The sequence below is a fragment of the Oncorhynchus masou genome, chromosome 22 (genome assembly GCF_036934945.1).
Source record: "Oncorhynchus masou masou isolate Uvic2021 chromosome 22, UVic_Omas_1.1, whole genome shotgun sequence".
Taxonomy (NCBI): Eukaryota; Metazoa; Chordata; class Actinopteri; order Salmoniformes; family Salmonidae; genus Oncorhynchus; species Oncorhynchus masou.
Genome location: NC_088233.1, coordinates 3,139,192 through 3,151,691, shown reverse-complemented (window position 1 = coordinate 3,151,691; position 12,500 = coordinate 3,139,192). Strand labels below are relative to the sequence as shown.

At 45.7% G+C, this 12,500-nt stretch overlaps 1 protein-coding gene across 2 annotated transcripts in view; it reads right to left on the bottom strand.

The window, feature by feature from the left end:
- Positions 1-12,500, bottom strand: part of LOC135508898 (mitochondrial glutamate carrier 1-like) — an 83,730-nt gene that overhangs the window by 36,868 nt on the left and 34,362 nt on the right. For both annotated transcript variants that reach the window (XM_064929118.1, XM_064929119.1), the window contains exons 2-3: positions 6,964-7,257; positions 1-59 (exon numbers count right to left, since the gene is read on the bottom strand). The exon at positions 1-59 is cut by the window's left edge and continues 67 nt beyond it. In XM_064929118.1, the coding sequence (XP_064785190.1) occupies positions 1-59; positions 6,964-6,983 (79 nt within the window). In that variant the 5' untranslated portion in view covers positions 6,984-7,257. The remainder of the gene's footprint in view (positions 60-6,963; positions 7,258-12,500) is intronic.

The following is a 12,500-nucleotide window of genomic DNA, read 5'->3' as shown; positions in this document are numbered from 1 at the left end:
ACACACAGCTCACGCCAATCAGCCCTGCGATCCCACCATTTATCAATTTGGCAGGCAAACTGGGGAGGGAGAGAGGATCATGGGAGAGGGGAGGAAGAGAGGATCATGGGAGAGGGGAGGAAGAGGAGATGGAGAGGAGAGGAGATGGAGAGGAGAGGAGAGGGAGAGGAGAGGAGATGGAGAGGAGAGGAGAGGAGAGGAGAGGGAGAGGAGAGGAGAGGAGAGGGAGAGGAGAGGAGAGGAGGAGAGGAGAGGGGAGAGGGGAGGGGAGGGGGAGGGGAGGGGAGGGAGGGGAGGAGAGGAGAGGAGAGGAGAGGAGAGGAGAGGAGAGGGAGAGGGAGAGGAGGAGAGGAGGAGGAGAGGAGAGGGAGAGGAGAGGGAGAGGGGAGGGGAGAGGAGAGGAGGAGAGGGGAGGGAGGGGAGGGGGGGGAGGAGAGGAGATGGAGAGGAGAGGGAGAGGAGAGGAGAGGAGAGGGAGGAGAGGAGAGAGAGGGGAGGGGAGGGGAGGGAGGGGGGGGGAGGGGAGGGGAGGGAGAGGATGGAGAGGAGAGGAGAGAGGGATGGAGAGGAGATGGAGAGGAGAGGAGAGGGAGAGGAGAGGAGAGGAGAGGAGAGGGAGGAGAGAGGAGGGAGGAGAGGAGAGGAGAGGAGAGGAGAGGAGAGGAGAGGAGGAGATGGAGAGGAGAGATGGAGAGGAGAGATGGAGAGGAGAGATGAAGAGGAGAGGAGAGGAGAGGAGAGAGAGATGGAGAGGAGAGGAGAGGAGAGGAGATGAAGTGAAGACAGAAGCACAATTTTAGAGAGGAGACAAACCAGTAACTTTAAAATAACGCTGACATTTTATTTAACTTTTCTAGTTTTACATCATTCCACCGCGGACACCAAATATCACAATATGTTAATTTCATCAGCTAATATAGAAGCAACATAAAACACACTGAGAATCTGATTGTTGACTACAGGGAGAAGAAGGTCGCTGAGGATGAGGAGAAATGTAGCAACGGTCATCAAAATGGTTAAAAACAATTAGAATAAATGTAGTAATTGGACAATGAATACATTTCCTCCAAAAGTTTAGATCCGACATATTGACTGAATTAGAGCACATAAAACATTTTACAGGTTCGGACAAATAACAAATGGAGTTCAGGAATTTGTTTGAAATTCCGGTATTTAATTTATTGTCAAATTTATTTTCTTAGAATACACTCATATGTTCTATTGGTGTCAGATATTTTATAGGTATTTTGTGTTAAAATAAATAATATTATATGTGACAATTTGCATAAACACACGGGTGTATTTGCATATATGCAAATAGATTAACATAAAGGGGTGGAAGAGGGCTGCAACGACCGAAAACATGCTAGGCCCACCTGCACTCACCTGGCTGTCTAGACGGACTCATTAATTACTGGTGTTGTCACATTCTGTTGCATAATTCAACAAGTATATCACTGGCAGGATTACCCTCAGATTAAACATGTAAACATTACACCTCTAAACAGACTTTACATTGTTTGTGAGATCAGACATAATATCACTATAATCTGACTGTTCATTTTCATAAATTGCTTTCCGAAAGGTTGCTGGATCGCATCCCCGAGCTGACAAGGTAAAAATCTGTCTTTCTGACCCTGAGCAAGGCAGTAAACACTGTTGCCTGGGCGTGTCGATTAAGGCAGCCCCCCCCCACCTCTCTGATTCAGAGGAGTTGGGTTAAATATGGAAGACACATTTCAGTTGAAGGCATTCAGTTGTACAACTGACTAGGTTGTACTTTCCCTGTACAACTGACTAGGTTGTACTTTCCCTGTACAACTGACTAGGTTGTACTTTCCCTGTACAACTGACTAGGTTGTACTTTCCCTGTACAACTGACTAGGTTGTACTTTCCCTGTACAACTGACTAGGTTGTACTTTCCCTGTACAACTGACTAGGGTGTACTTTCCCTGTACAACTGACTAGGTTGTACTTTCCCTGTACAACTGACTAGGTTGTACTTTCCTGTACAACTGACTAGGTTGTACTTTCCCCTGTACAACTGACTAGGTTGTACTTTCCCTTTACAACTGACTTACTTTCCTGTACAACTGACTAGGGTGTACTTTCCCTGTACAACTGACTAGGTTGTACTTTCCCTGTACAACTGACTAGGTTGTACTTTCCCTGTACAACTGACTAGGTTGTACTTTCCCTGTACAACTGACTAGGTTGTACTTTCCCTGTACAACTGACTAGGTTGTACTTTCCCTTTACAACTGACTAGGTTGTACTTTCCCTTTCATTTCAGCGCATCTCATTTGTAAACATTTCAACGGTATTAAATTATAACCTTTTTCAATTCCACCCATCAAAATAAATGTCTCTTTCTTATTTTTCTTGTAAATGTCGAGACGTTAAATCCCAGACGAAGCTTTGGCGTTCTGATAGATGCAACGGAAAGACAACGTACTGCTTTTGAGCCCATTTCAGACATCACCGGGTTGTTTCTGCAGTCGTAACGTTAACAGGACAAAATGACAGGCACAAGAAAGAGGATGAAAGAGTCCCAGGAGTTAAAAACAAACCAATAAAGCGACATTTAAGTGACAAGAAGATTAAGCACCTCTCAAACAGGAAATAGATGGCTGAAAAACACCTCTCAAACACAGGAAATAGATGGCTGAAAAATAACTCTTAAAAACAGGAAATAGATGGCTGAAAAACACCTCTCAAACAGGAAATAGATGGCTGAAAAACACCTCTTAAACACAGGAAATAGATGGCTGAAAAACACCTCTCAAACTGGAAATAGATGACTGAAAAACACCTCTTAAACACAGGAAATAGATGGCTGAAAAACACCTCTCAAACACAGGAAATAGATGGCTGAAAAACACCTCTCAAACACAGGAAATAGATGGCTGAAAAACACCTCTCAAACACAGGAAATAGATGGCTGAAAAACACCTCTTAAACACAGGAAATAGACGGCTGAAAAACACCTCTCAAACACAGGAAATAGATGGCTGAAAAATAACTCTTAAAAACAGGAAATAGATGGCTGAAAAACACCTCTCAAACACAGGAAATAGATGGCTGAAAAACACCTCTTAAACACAGGAAATAGATGGCTGAAAAACACCTCTCAAACTGGAAATAGATGACTGAAAAACACCTCTTAAACACAGGAAATAGATGGCTGAAAAACACCTCTCAAACTGGAAATAGATGGCTGAAAAACACTCCTCAAACACAGGAAATAGATGGCTGAAAAACACCACTCAAACACAGGAAATAGATGGCTGAAAAACACCGCTCAAACACAGGAAATAGATGGCTGAAAAACACTCCTCAAACACAGGAAATAGATGGCTGAAAAACACCTCTCAAACACAGGAAATAGATGGCTGAAAAATAACTCTTAAAAACAGGAAATAGATGGCTGAAAAACACCTCTCAAACACAGGAAATAGATGGCTGAAAAACACCCCTCAAACACAGGAAATAGATGGCTGAAAAACACCCTCAAACAGGAAATAGATGGCTGAAAAACACCACTCAAACACAGGAAATAGATGGCTGAAAAACACCACTCAAACAGGAAATAGATGGCTGAAAAACACCACTCAAACACAGGAAATAGATGGCTGAAAAACACCACTCAAACACAGGAAATAGATGGCTTAAAAACACCACTCAAACAGGAAATAGATGGCTGAAAAATAACTCTCAAACACAGGAAATAGATGGCTGAAAAACACCTCTCAAACAGGAAATAGATGGCTGAAAAACACCTCTCAAACAGGAAATAGATGGCTGAAAAACACTCCTCAAACACAGGAAATAGATGGCTGAAAAACACCTCTCAAACAGGAAATAGATGGCTGAAAAACACCACTCAAACACAGGAAATAGATGGCTGAAAAACACCACTCAAACACAGGAAATAGATGGCTGAAAAACACCACTCAAACAGGAAATAGATGGCTGAAAAACACCACTCAAACACAGGAAATAGATGGCTGAAAAACACCTCTCAAACAGGAAATAGATGGCTGAAAAACACCACTCAAACACAGGAAATAGATGGCTGAAAAACACCTCTCAAACAGGAAATAGATGGCTGAAAAACACCTCTCAAACAGGAAATAGATGGCTGAAAAACACCTCTCAAACAGGAAATAGATGGCTGAAAAACACCACTCAAAAACAGGAAATAGATGGCTGAAAAACACCACTCAAACACAGGAAATAGATGGCTGAAAAACACCACTCAAATACAGGAAATAGATGGCTGAAAAACACCGCTCAAACACAGGAAATAGATGGCTGAAAAACACCACTCAAACAGGAAATAGATGGCTGAAAAACACCACTCAAACACAGGAAATAGATGGCTGAAAAACACCTCTCAAACAGGAAATAGATGGCTGAAAAACACCTCTCAAACAGGAAATAGATGTCTGAAAAACACCTCTTAAACACAGGAAATAGATGGCTGAAAAACACCACTCAAACACAGGAAATAGATGGCTGAAAAAAAGCTCAAACAGGAAATAGATGTCTGAAAAACACCTCTTAAACACAGGAAATAGATGGCTGAAAAACACCACAAACACTCTGAAAAACACAGCTCAAACACAGGAAATAGATGGCTGAAAAACACCTCTTAAACTTTAAACACAGGAAATAGATGGCTGAAAAACACCACTCAAACACAGGAAATAGATGGCTGAAAAACACCACTCAAACACAGGAAATAGATGGCTGAAAAACACAGCTCAAACAGGAAATAGATGTCTGAAAAACACCCTCAAACACAGGAAATAGATGGCTGAAAAACACCTCTCAAACAGGAAATAGATGGCTGAAAAACACCACTCAAACACAGGAAATAGATGGCTGAAAAACACCACTCAAACTGGAAATAGACGGCTGAAAAACACCACTCAAACTGGAAATAGATGGCTGAAAAACACCACTCAAACACAGGAAATAGATGGAAAAACACCTCTCAAACTGAAAAACACCTCTCAAACACAGGAAATAGATGGCTGAAAAACACCACTCAAACACAGGAAATAGATGGCTGAAAAACACCTCTCAAACAGGAAATAGATGGAAAAACACCTCTCAAACAGGAAATGAAAAACACCTCTCAAACAAACAGGAAAAAATAGATGGCTGAAAAACACCTCTCAAACAGGAAATAGATGGCTGAAAAACACCTCTCAAACAGGAAATAGATGGCTGAAAAACACCAAACTCAAACAGGAAATAGATGGCTGAAAAAAACAAACACAGGAAATAGATGGCTGAAAAACACCGCTCAAACACAGGAAATAGATGGCTGAAAAACACCTCTCAAACACAGGAAATAGATGGCTGAAAAACACCTCTCAAACACAGGAAATAGATGGCTGAAAAACACCTCTTAAACACAGGAAATAGACAGCTGAAAAACACCGCTCAAACAGGAAATAGATGGCTGAAAAACACCTCTCAAACACAGGAAATAGATGGCTGAAAAACACCACTCAAACACAGGAAATAGACGGCTGAAAAACACCACTCAAATACAGGAAATAGATGGCTGAAAAACACCTCTTAAACACAGGAAATAGACAGCTGAAAAACACCGCTCAAACACAGGAAATAGATGGCTGAAAAACACCTCTCAAACACAGGAAATAGATGGCTGAAAAACACCTCTCAAACACAGGAAATAGATGGCTGAAAAACACCTCTTAAACACAGGAAATAGACAGCTGAAAAACACCGCTCAAACAGGAAATAGATGGCTGAAAAACACCTCTCAAACACAGGAAATAGATGGCTGAAAAACACCACTCAAATACAGGAAATAGATGGCTGAAAAACACCTCTTAAACACAGGAAATAGACAGCTGAAAAACACCGCTCAAACACAGGAAATAGATGGCTGAAAAACACCTCTCAAACACAGGAAATAGATGGCTGAAAAACACCTCTTAAACACAGGAAATAGATGGCTGAAAAACACCACTCAAACACAGGAAATAGATGGCTGAAAAACACCTCTTAAACACAGGAAATAGATGGCTGAAAAACACCTCTTAAACACAGGAAATAGATGGCTGAAAAACACCTCTCAAACACAGGAAATAGACAGCTGAAAAACACCTCTCAAACACAGGAAATAGATGGCTGAAAAACACCTCTCAAACACAGGAAATAGATGGCTGAAAAACACCTCTCAAACAGGAAATAGATGGCTGAAAAAGACAGATCCTAAGGTGGGCGGGGCAAGGCGTTGTTTGTTGAAGAAAGATGAACATGAATATAATGCAGTACTCAACAACTTTAACTTCTGTTTTCTAAACTGAAGTGCAAACACAGTTTAGGCTGGATGGCACTCTATTCCCTACATAGTATAGTGCCCAATGAGGGCCCCAGACAACAGTAGTGTACTATATATAGGGAATAGGGTTCTATAGGGCTCTGGTCTAAAGTAGTGCACTATATAGGGAATAGGGTTCTATAGGGCTCTGGTCTAAAGTAGTGTACTATATAGGGAATAGGGTTCTATAGGGCTCTGGTCTAAAGTAGTGCACTTTATAGAGAATAGGTTTCTATAGGGCCCTGGTCTAAAGTAGTGTACTATAGAGGGAATAGGGTTCTATAGGGTCCTGGTCTAAAGTAGTGCACTATATAGGGAATAGGGTTCTATAGGGCCCTGGTCTAAAGTAGTGCACTATATAGGGAATAGGGTTCTATAGGGCCCTGGTCTAAAGTAGTGCACTATATAGGGAATAGGGTTCTATAGGGCCCTGGTCTAAAGTAGTGCACTATATAGGGAATAGGGTTCTATAGGGCCCTGGTCTAAAGTAGTGTACTATATAGGGAATAGGGTTCTATAGGGCCCTGGTCTAAAGTAGTGCACTATATAGGGAATAGGGTTCTATTTCACAGTGTAGTCTTTGTAGCCATCAGCTCACCTGATCTGCTTGTCAGCCATTTATGTGAGGCGCCGGCTGGTCGTCAGAGAGTTGATATGTGTCTGTTGTGCCAGTCAGTCCATCTGCTGCTGTTGTTATTTTTGTTGAGGGTTTCTTTCTTTAGTCTATAATGCAGTCTGTTTGCTTGGTTAGCTCTTCCTTAGTTTCTGTGTCTTTAAAACTTTGAATCCAAACGTTATTATTATTATTATTATTATTTTCGATCAGTCAGTTGTCTTGTCTGTCAGCTGGCCTCTGAAGCGCAAGAAGTTGAGGTTCGATAGGGAGGGATATCTGAAACAGGTGAAAGATAGAAGCTGTTAGCTAACAACATCAACGCTCGGGACAAAGGAGTTGTTTCCCTGACATACGTCAACAACTGTGGGCTTGATGAGGCTGGAGAGGGAGAGGAGTTATAGCACACACACACACACACACACACACACACACACACACACACACACACACACACACACACACACACACACACACACACACACACACACACACACACACACACACACACACACACACACACACACACACACACACACACACACACAGTCATCATACAACATTGTTTCCTACGACTTGTCCTACATTGTCATGGTGGCCTTATCGTGGGCTGCTATACTCATTCAGTTAGCAGTATCCTCACACCAAAGGCTTGTTATATATTGCAATGCTTCAATGGATCAATAAGAAACTTTGCTGGCACACTACTAAAATCTAAATTGCGCCTAATCTCCAATATGATATTATGGCCTTTCTCTTGCATTTCAAAGATGATGGAACATATAAAATCATAGAACACACGTATTTTTTTTGTTTGTATTATCTTTTACCAGATCGAATGTGTTATATTCTCCTTCCATTCATTTCACATTTCCACAAACTTCAAAGTGTTTCCTTTCAAATGGAATATCCTTGCTTCAGGGCCTGAGCTCCAGGCAGGTAGATTTTCGGTGAGAAATGGAAAGGGAGAAAAGGGATCCTTAATAAGAGGTTTTAATGATGGCTGGCCATCAGAATACTGTACTGACATTACACTGGTGTTGCCCTATAGCAGAATACATCTGTTTGCATGTACGTTGCCCGGTGATGCTTGGTTTGCGTTTACACGGTCTACATTATGTTCTGTATTGAATTGGTGAAGCACAAAGAAAAAGCATCCATACAAATAGACCGGTGGTAAAACTTAGATAAAAGACGAAGGTTTGATTTATGTACCATTTATGTAACCAGTCAGTTAAAGAACACATTCTTATTTACAATGACGGCCGTGATACAGCCTGGATCCGAACCGGTGACGAGGACTGAGACGTAGTGTCTTAGACTGCTGCGCCACTCGGAAGCCCCTGATGTGTGGTACACAGAAACAGCCCTGATGTGTGGTACACAGAAACAGCCCTGATGTGTGGTACACAGAAACAGCCCTGATGTGTGGTACACAGAAACAGCCCTGATGTGTGATACACAGAAACAGCCCTGATGTGTGGTACACAGAAACAGCCCTGATGTGTGGTACACAGAAACAGCCCTGATGTGTGGTACACAGAAACAGCCCTGATGTGTGGTACACAGAAACAGCCCTGATGTGTGGTACACAGAAACAGCCCTGATGTGTGGTACACAGAAACAGCCCTGATGTGTGGTACACAGAAACAGCCCTGATGTGTGGTACACAGAAACAGCCCTGATGTGTGGTACACAGAAACAGCCCTGATGTGTGGTACACAGAAACAGACCTGATGTGTGATACACAGAAACAGCCCTGATGTGTGATACACAGAAACAGCCCTGATATGTGGTACACAGAAACAGCCCTGATGTGTGGTACACAGAAACAGCCCTGATGTGTGGTACACAGAAACAGCCCTGATGTGTGGTACACAGAAACAGCCCTGATATGTGGTACACAGAAACAGCCCTGATGTGGAAATCTGCTTTCCATTTCCCCCTACACGCTCTCCACCCCCTTTCCACAACCAATCACGGCGTCTCTCTCGCCCAGCTATTACCGAGCCCCCTTATCCCTCCCTCCTTCTCTCTCCCTCCCTCTCCTCCTCCTTCTCCCTCCCTCCCTCCCTCCCACCCTCCGTCTCCCTCCACCCCCACCCCCCACCCTTTTCCTCTTCAGTCGTGACTCTCTCCTTCTCTCTCCCCCCACCCTTTTCCTCTTCAGTCGTGACTCTCTCCTTCTCTCTCCCCCACCCTTTTCCTCTTCAGTCGTGACTCTCTCCTTCTCTCTCCCCCCTCCCCCCACCCTTTTCCTCTTCAGTCGTGACTCTCTCCTTCTCTCTCCCTCCCTCCGTCTCTCCAACACAGAACATTCTTTCTTTTCGACTCAGACTTTTTCTGACTTATCTTTTTACTTGAAAAACAGATCCCCGGTATACAATTAGGCCTATACAGTAGAGATGGAATAGCATGGATATTTATCTTGTGAGTACCAGGCCTAGAGTGAATACAGCTGGAGCAGTGGACACTGAGAATGCAGCTGTGCACCATGGCCGTGTGTTGCATTTGGTTTGGATGTGGACTCAGGGCCCTGGCTGTGCTGTACACTGTGCTTGTTTGTGTGTGTGTGTGTGTGTGTGTGTGTGTGTGTGTGTGTGTGTGTGTGTGTGTGTGTGTGTGTGTGTGTGTGTGTGTGTGTGTGTGTGTGTGTGTGTGTGTGTGTGCGTGTGCGTGTGTGATGGGCTGTAGTGTAGGGGTCAGATGAGGTCACTATCTCACTGACGAGTCCCAATGGAGGACCTACGCCCTCTCCTCTCCACTTCCTGTCTCACATCACCTCTCCTCTCTTCTCCTCCCTCTCACCTCAATTCTCCTCTCTTTTCTTCGCTCTCCTCTCCACTTCCTGTCTCACCTCACCTCTCCTCTCTTCTCCTCCCCTCACCTCTCCTCTCTTCTCCTCTCCTACCTCTCACCTCTTCTCCTCCCCTCACCTCTCCTCTCCTCTCCTCTCCTCCTCTCTCCTCCCTCTCACCTCACCCATCCTCTCTTCTCCTCTCCTACCTCTCACCTCTCCTCTCTTCTCCTCTCCTCTCCTCCTCTCACCTCTCCTCTCCTCTCCTCCTCTCACTTCCCTCTCACCTCACCTGACCTTTCTTCTGTTCCCTGTGGCTCACAGTCCAGACTACCTCTCCTCTTTCTCTCTCTCTCTGAGAGGCCTCTGTCCTCTCCTCTTTCTCTCTCTCTCTGACAGGCCTCTGTCCTCTCCTCTTCTCTCTCTCTCTGAGAGGCCTCTGTCCTCTCCTCTTTCTCTCTCTCTCTGAGAGGCCTCTGTCCTCTCCTCTTTCTCTCTCTCTGAGAGGCCTCTGTCCTCTCCTCTTTCTCTCTGAGAGGCCTCTGTCCTCTCCTCTTTCTCTCTCTCTCTGAGAGGCCTCTGTCCTCTCCTCTTTCTCTCTCTCTCTGACAGGCCTCTGTCCTCTCCTCTTTCTCTCTCTCTCTGAGAGGCCTCTGTCCTCTCCTCTTTCTCTCTGAGTGGCCTCTGTCCTCTCCTCTTTCTCTCTGAGAGGCCTCTGTCCTCTCCTCTTTCTCTCTCTCTCTGAGAGGCCTCTGTCCTCTCCTCTTTCTCTCTGAGAGGCCTCTGTCCTCTCCTCTTTCTCTCTCTCTGAGAGGCCTCTGTCCCTCTCCTCTTTCTCTCTCTCTCTGACAGGCCTCTGTCCTCTCCTCTCTCTCTCTCTGAGAGGCCTCTGTCCTCTCCTCTTTCTCTCTCTCTGAGAGGCCTCTGTCCTCTCCTCTTTCTCTCTGAGAGGCTTCTCCTCTTTCTTCTCTCTGAGAGGCCTCTGTCCTCTCCTCTTTTCTCTCTCTCTGACAGGCCTCTGTCCTCTCCTCTTTCTCTCTCTCTCTGAGAGGCCTCTGTCCCTCTCCTCTTTCTCTCTCTCTGAGAGGCCTCTGTCCTCTCCTCTTTCTCTCTGAGTGGCCTCTGTTCTCCTCTTTCTCTCTGAGAGGCCTCTGTCCTCCTCTTTCTCTCTCTCTCTGAGAGGCCTCTGTCCACTCCTCTTTCTCTCTGAGAGGCCTCTGTCCTCTCCTCTTCTCTCTTTCTCTCTGAGAGGCCTCTGTGAGAGGCCTCTGTCCCCTCTTTCTTCTCTCTCTGAGAGGCCTCTATCCTCTCCTCTTTCTCTCTCTCTCTGAGAGGCCTCTGTCCTCTCCTTTCTCTCTCTCTGAGAGGCCTCTGTCTCTCTCTGAGAGGCCTCTCTTCCTCTCTGTCTCTCTCTGAGAGGCCTCTGTCCTCTCCTCTTTCTGTCTCTCTGAGAGGCCTCTGTCCTCTCCTCTTTCTCTCTGGCCTCTGAGAGGCCTCTGTCCTCTCCTCTTTCTCTCTCTCTCTGAGAGGCCTCTGTCCTCTCCTCTTCTCTCTCTCTCTGAGAGGCCTCTGTCTCTCTCTGTCCTCTCCTCTCTCTCTCTGAGAGGCCTCTGTCCTCCTCCTCTCTCTCTCTCTGAGAGGCCTCTGTCCTCTCCTCTTTCTCTCTCTCTCTGAGAGGCCTCTGTCCTCTCCTCTTTCTCTCTCTCTCTGAGAGGCCTCTGTCCTCTCCTCTCTTTCTCTCTCTCTGAGAGGCCTCTGTCCTCTCCTCTTTTTCTCTCTGAGAGGCCTCTGTCCTCTCCTCTTTCTCTCTCTCTCTGAGAGGCCTCTGTCCTCTCCTCTTTCTCTCTCTCTCTGACAGGCCTCTGTCCTCTCCTCTTTCTCTCTCTCTCTGAGAGGCCTCTGTCCTCTCCTCTTTCTTCTCTCTCTGAGAGGCCTCTGTCCTCTCCTCTCTTCTCTGAGTCCTCTGTCCTCTCTCTTTCTCTGAGAGGCCTCTGTCCTCTCCTCTTTCTCTCTCTCTCTGAGAGCCTCTGCCTCTGACAGGCCTCTGTCCTCTCCTCTCTCTCTCTCTCTGAGAGGCCTCTGTCCTCTCTCTCTCTCTCTCTCTGAGAGGCCTCTCTCCTCTTTCTCTCTGAGTTCTGTCCTCTCTCTTTCTCTCTGAGAGGCCTCTGTCCTCTCCTCTCTCTCTCCTCTAGAGGCCTCTGTCCTCTCCTCTTTCTCTCTGAGAGGCCTCTGTCCTCTCCTCTTTTCTCTCTGAGAGGCCTCTGCCTCTGTCCTCTCTGAGAGGCCTCTCCTCTTCTCTCTCTCTCTGAGAGGCCTCTATCCTCTCCTCTTTCTCTCTGAGAGGCCTCTCCTCTCCTCTTTCTCTCTCTCTGAGAGGCCTCTGTCCTCTCCTCTTTCTCTCTCTCTCTGAGAGGCCTCTGTCCTCTCCTCTCTTTCTCTCTCTCTGAGAGGCCTCTGTCCTCTCCTCTTTCTCTCTCTCTCTGAGAGGCCTCTGTCCTCTCCTCTTTCTCTCTCTCTGAGAGGCCTCTGTCCTCTCCTCTTTCTCTCTCTCTCTGAGAGGCCTCTGTCCTTCTCTCTCTCTCTGAGAGGCCTCTGTCCTCTCCTCTTTTCTCTCTCTCTGACAGGCCTCTGTCCTCTCCTCTTTCTCTCTGAGAGGCCCCTGTCCTCTCTTTCTCTCTCTGAGAGGCCTCTGTCCTCTCCTCTTTCTCTCTCTCTCTGACAGGCC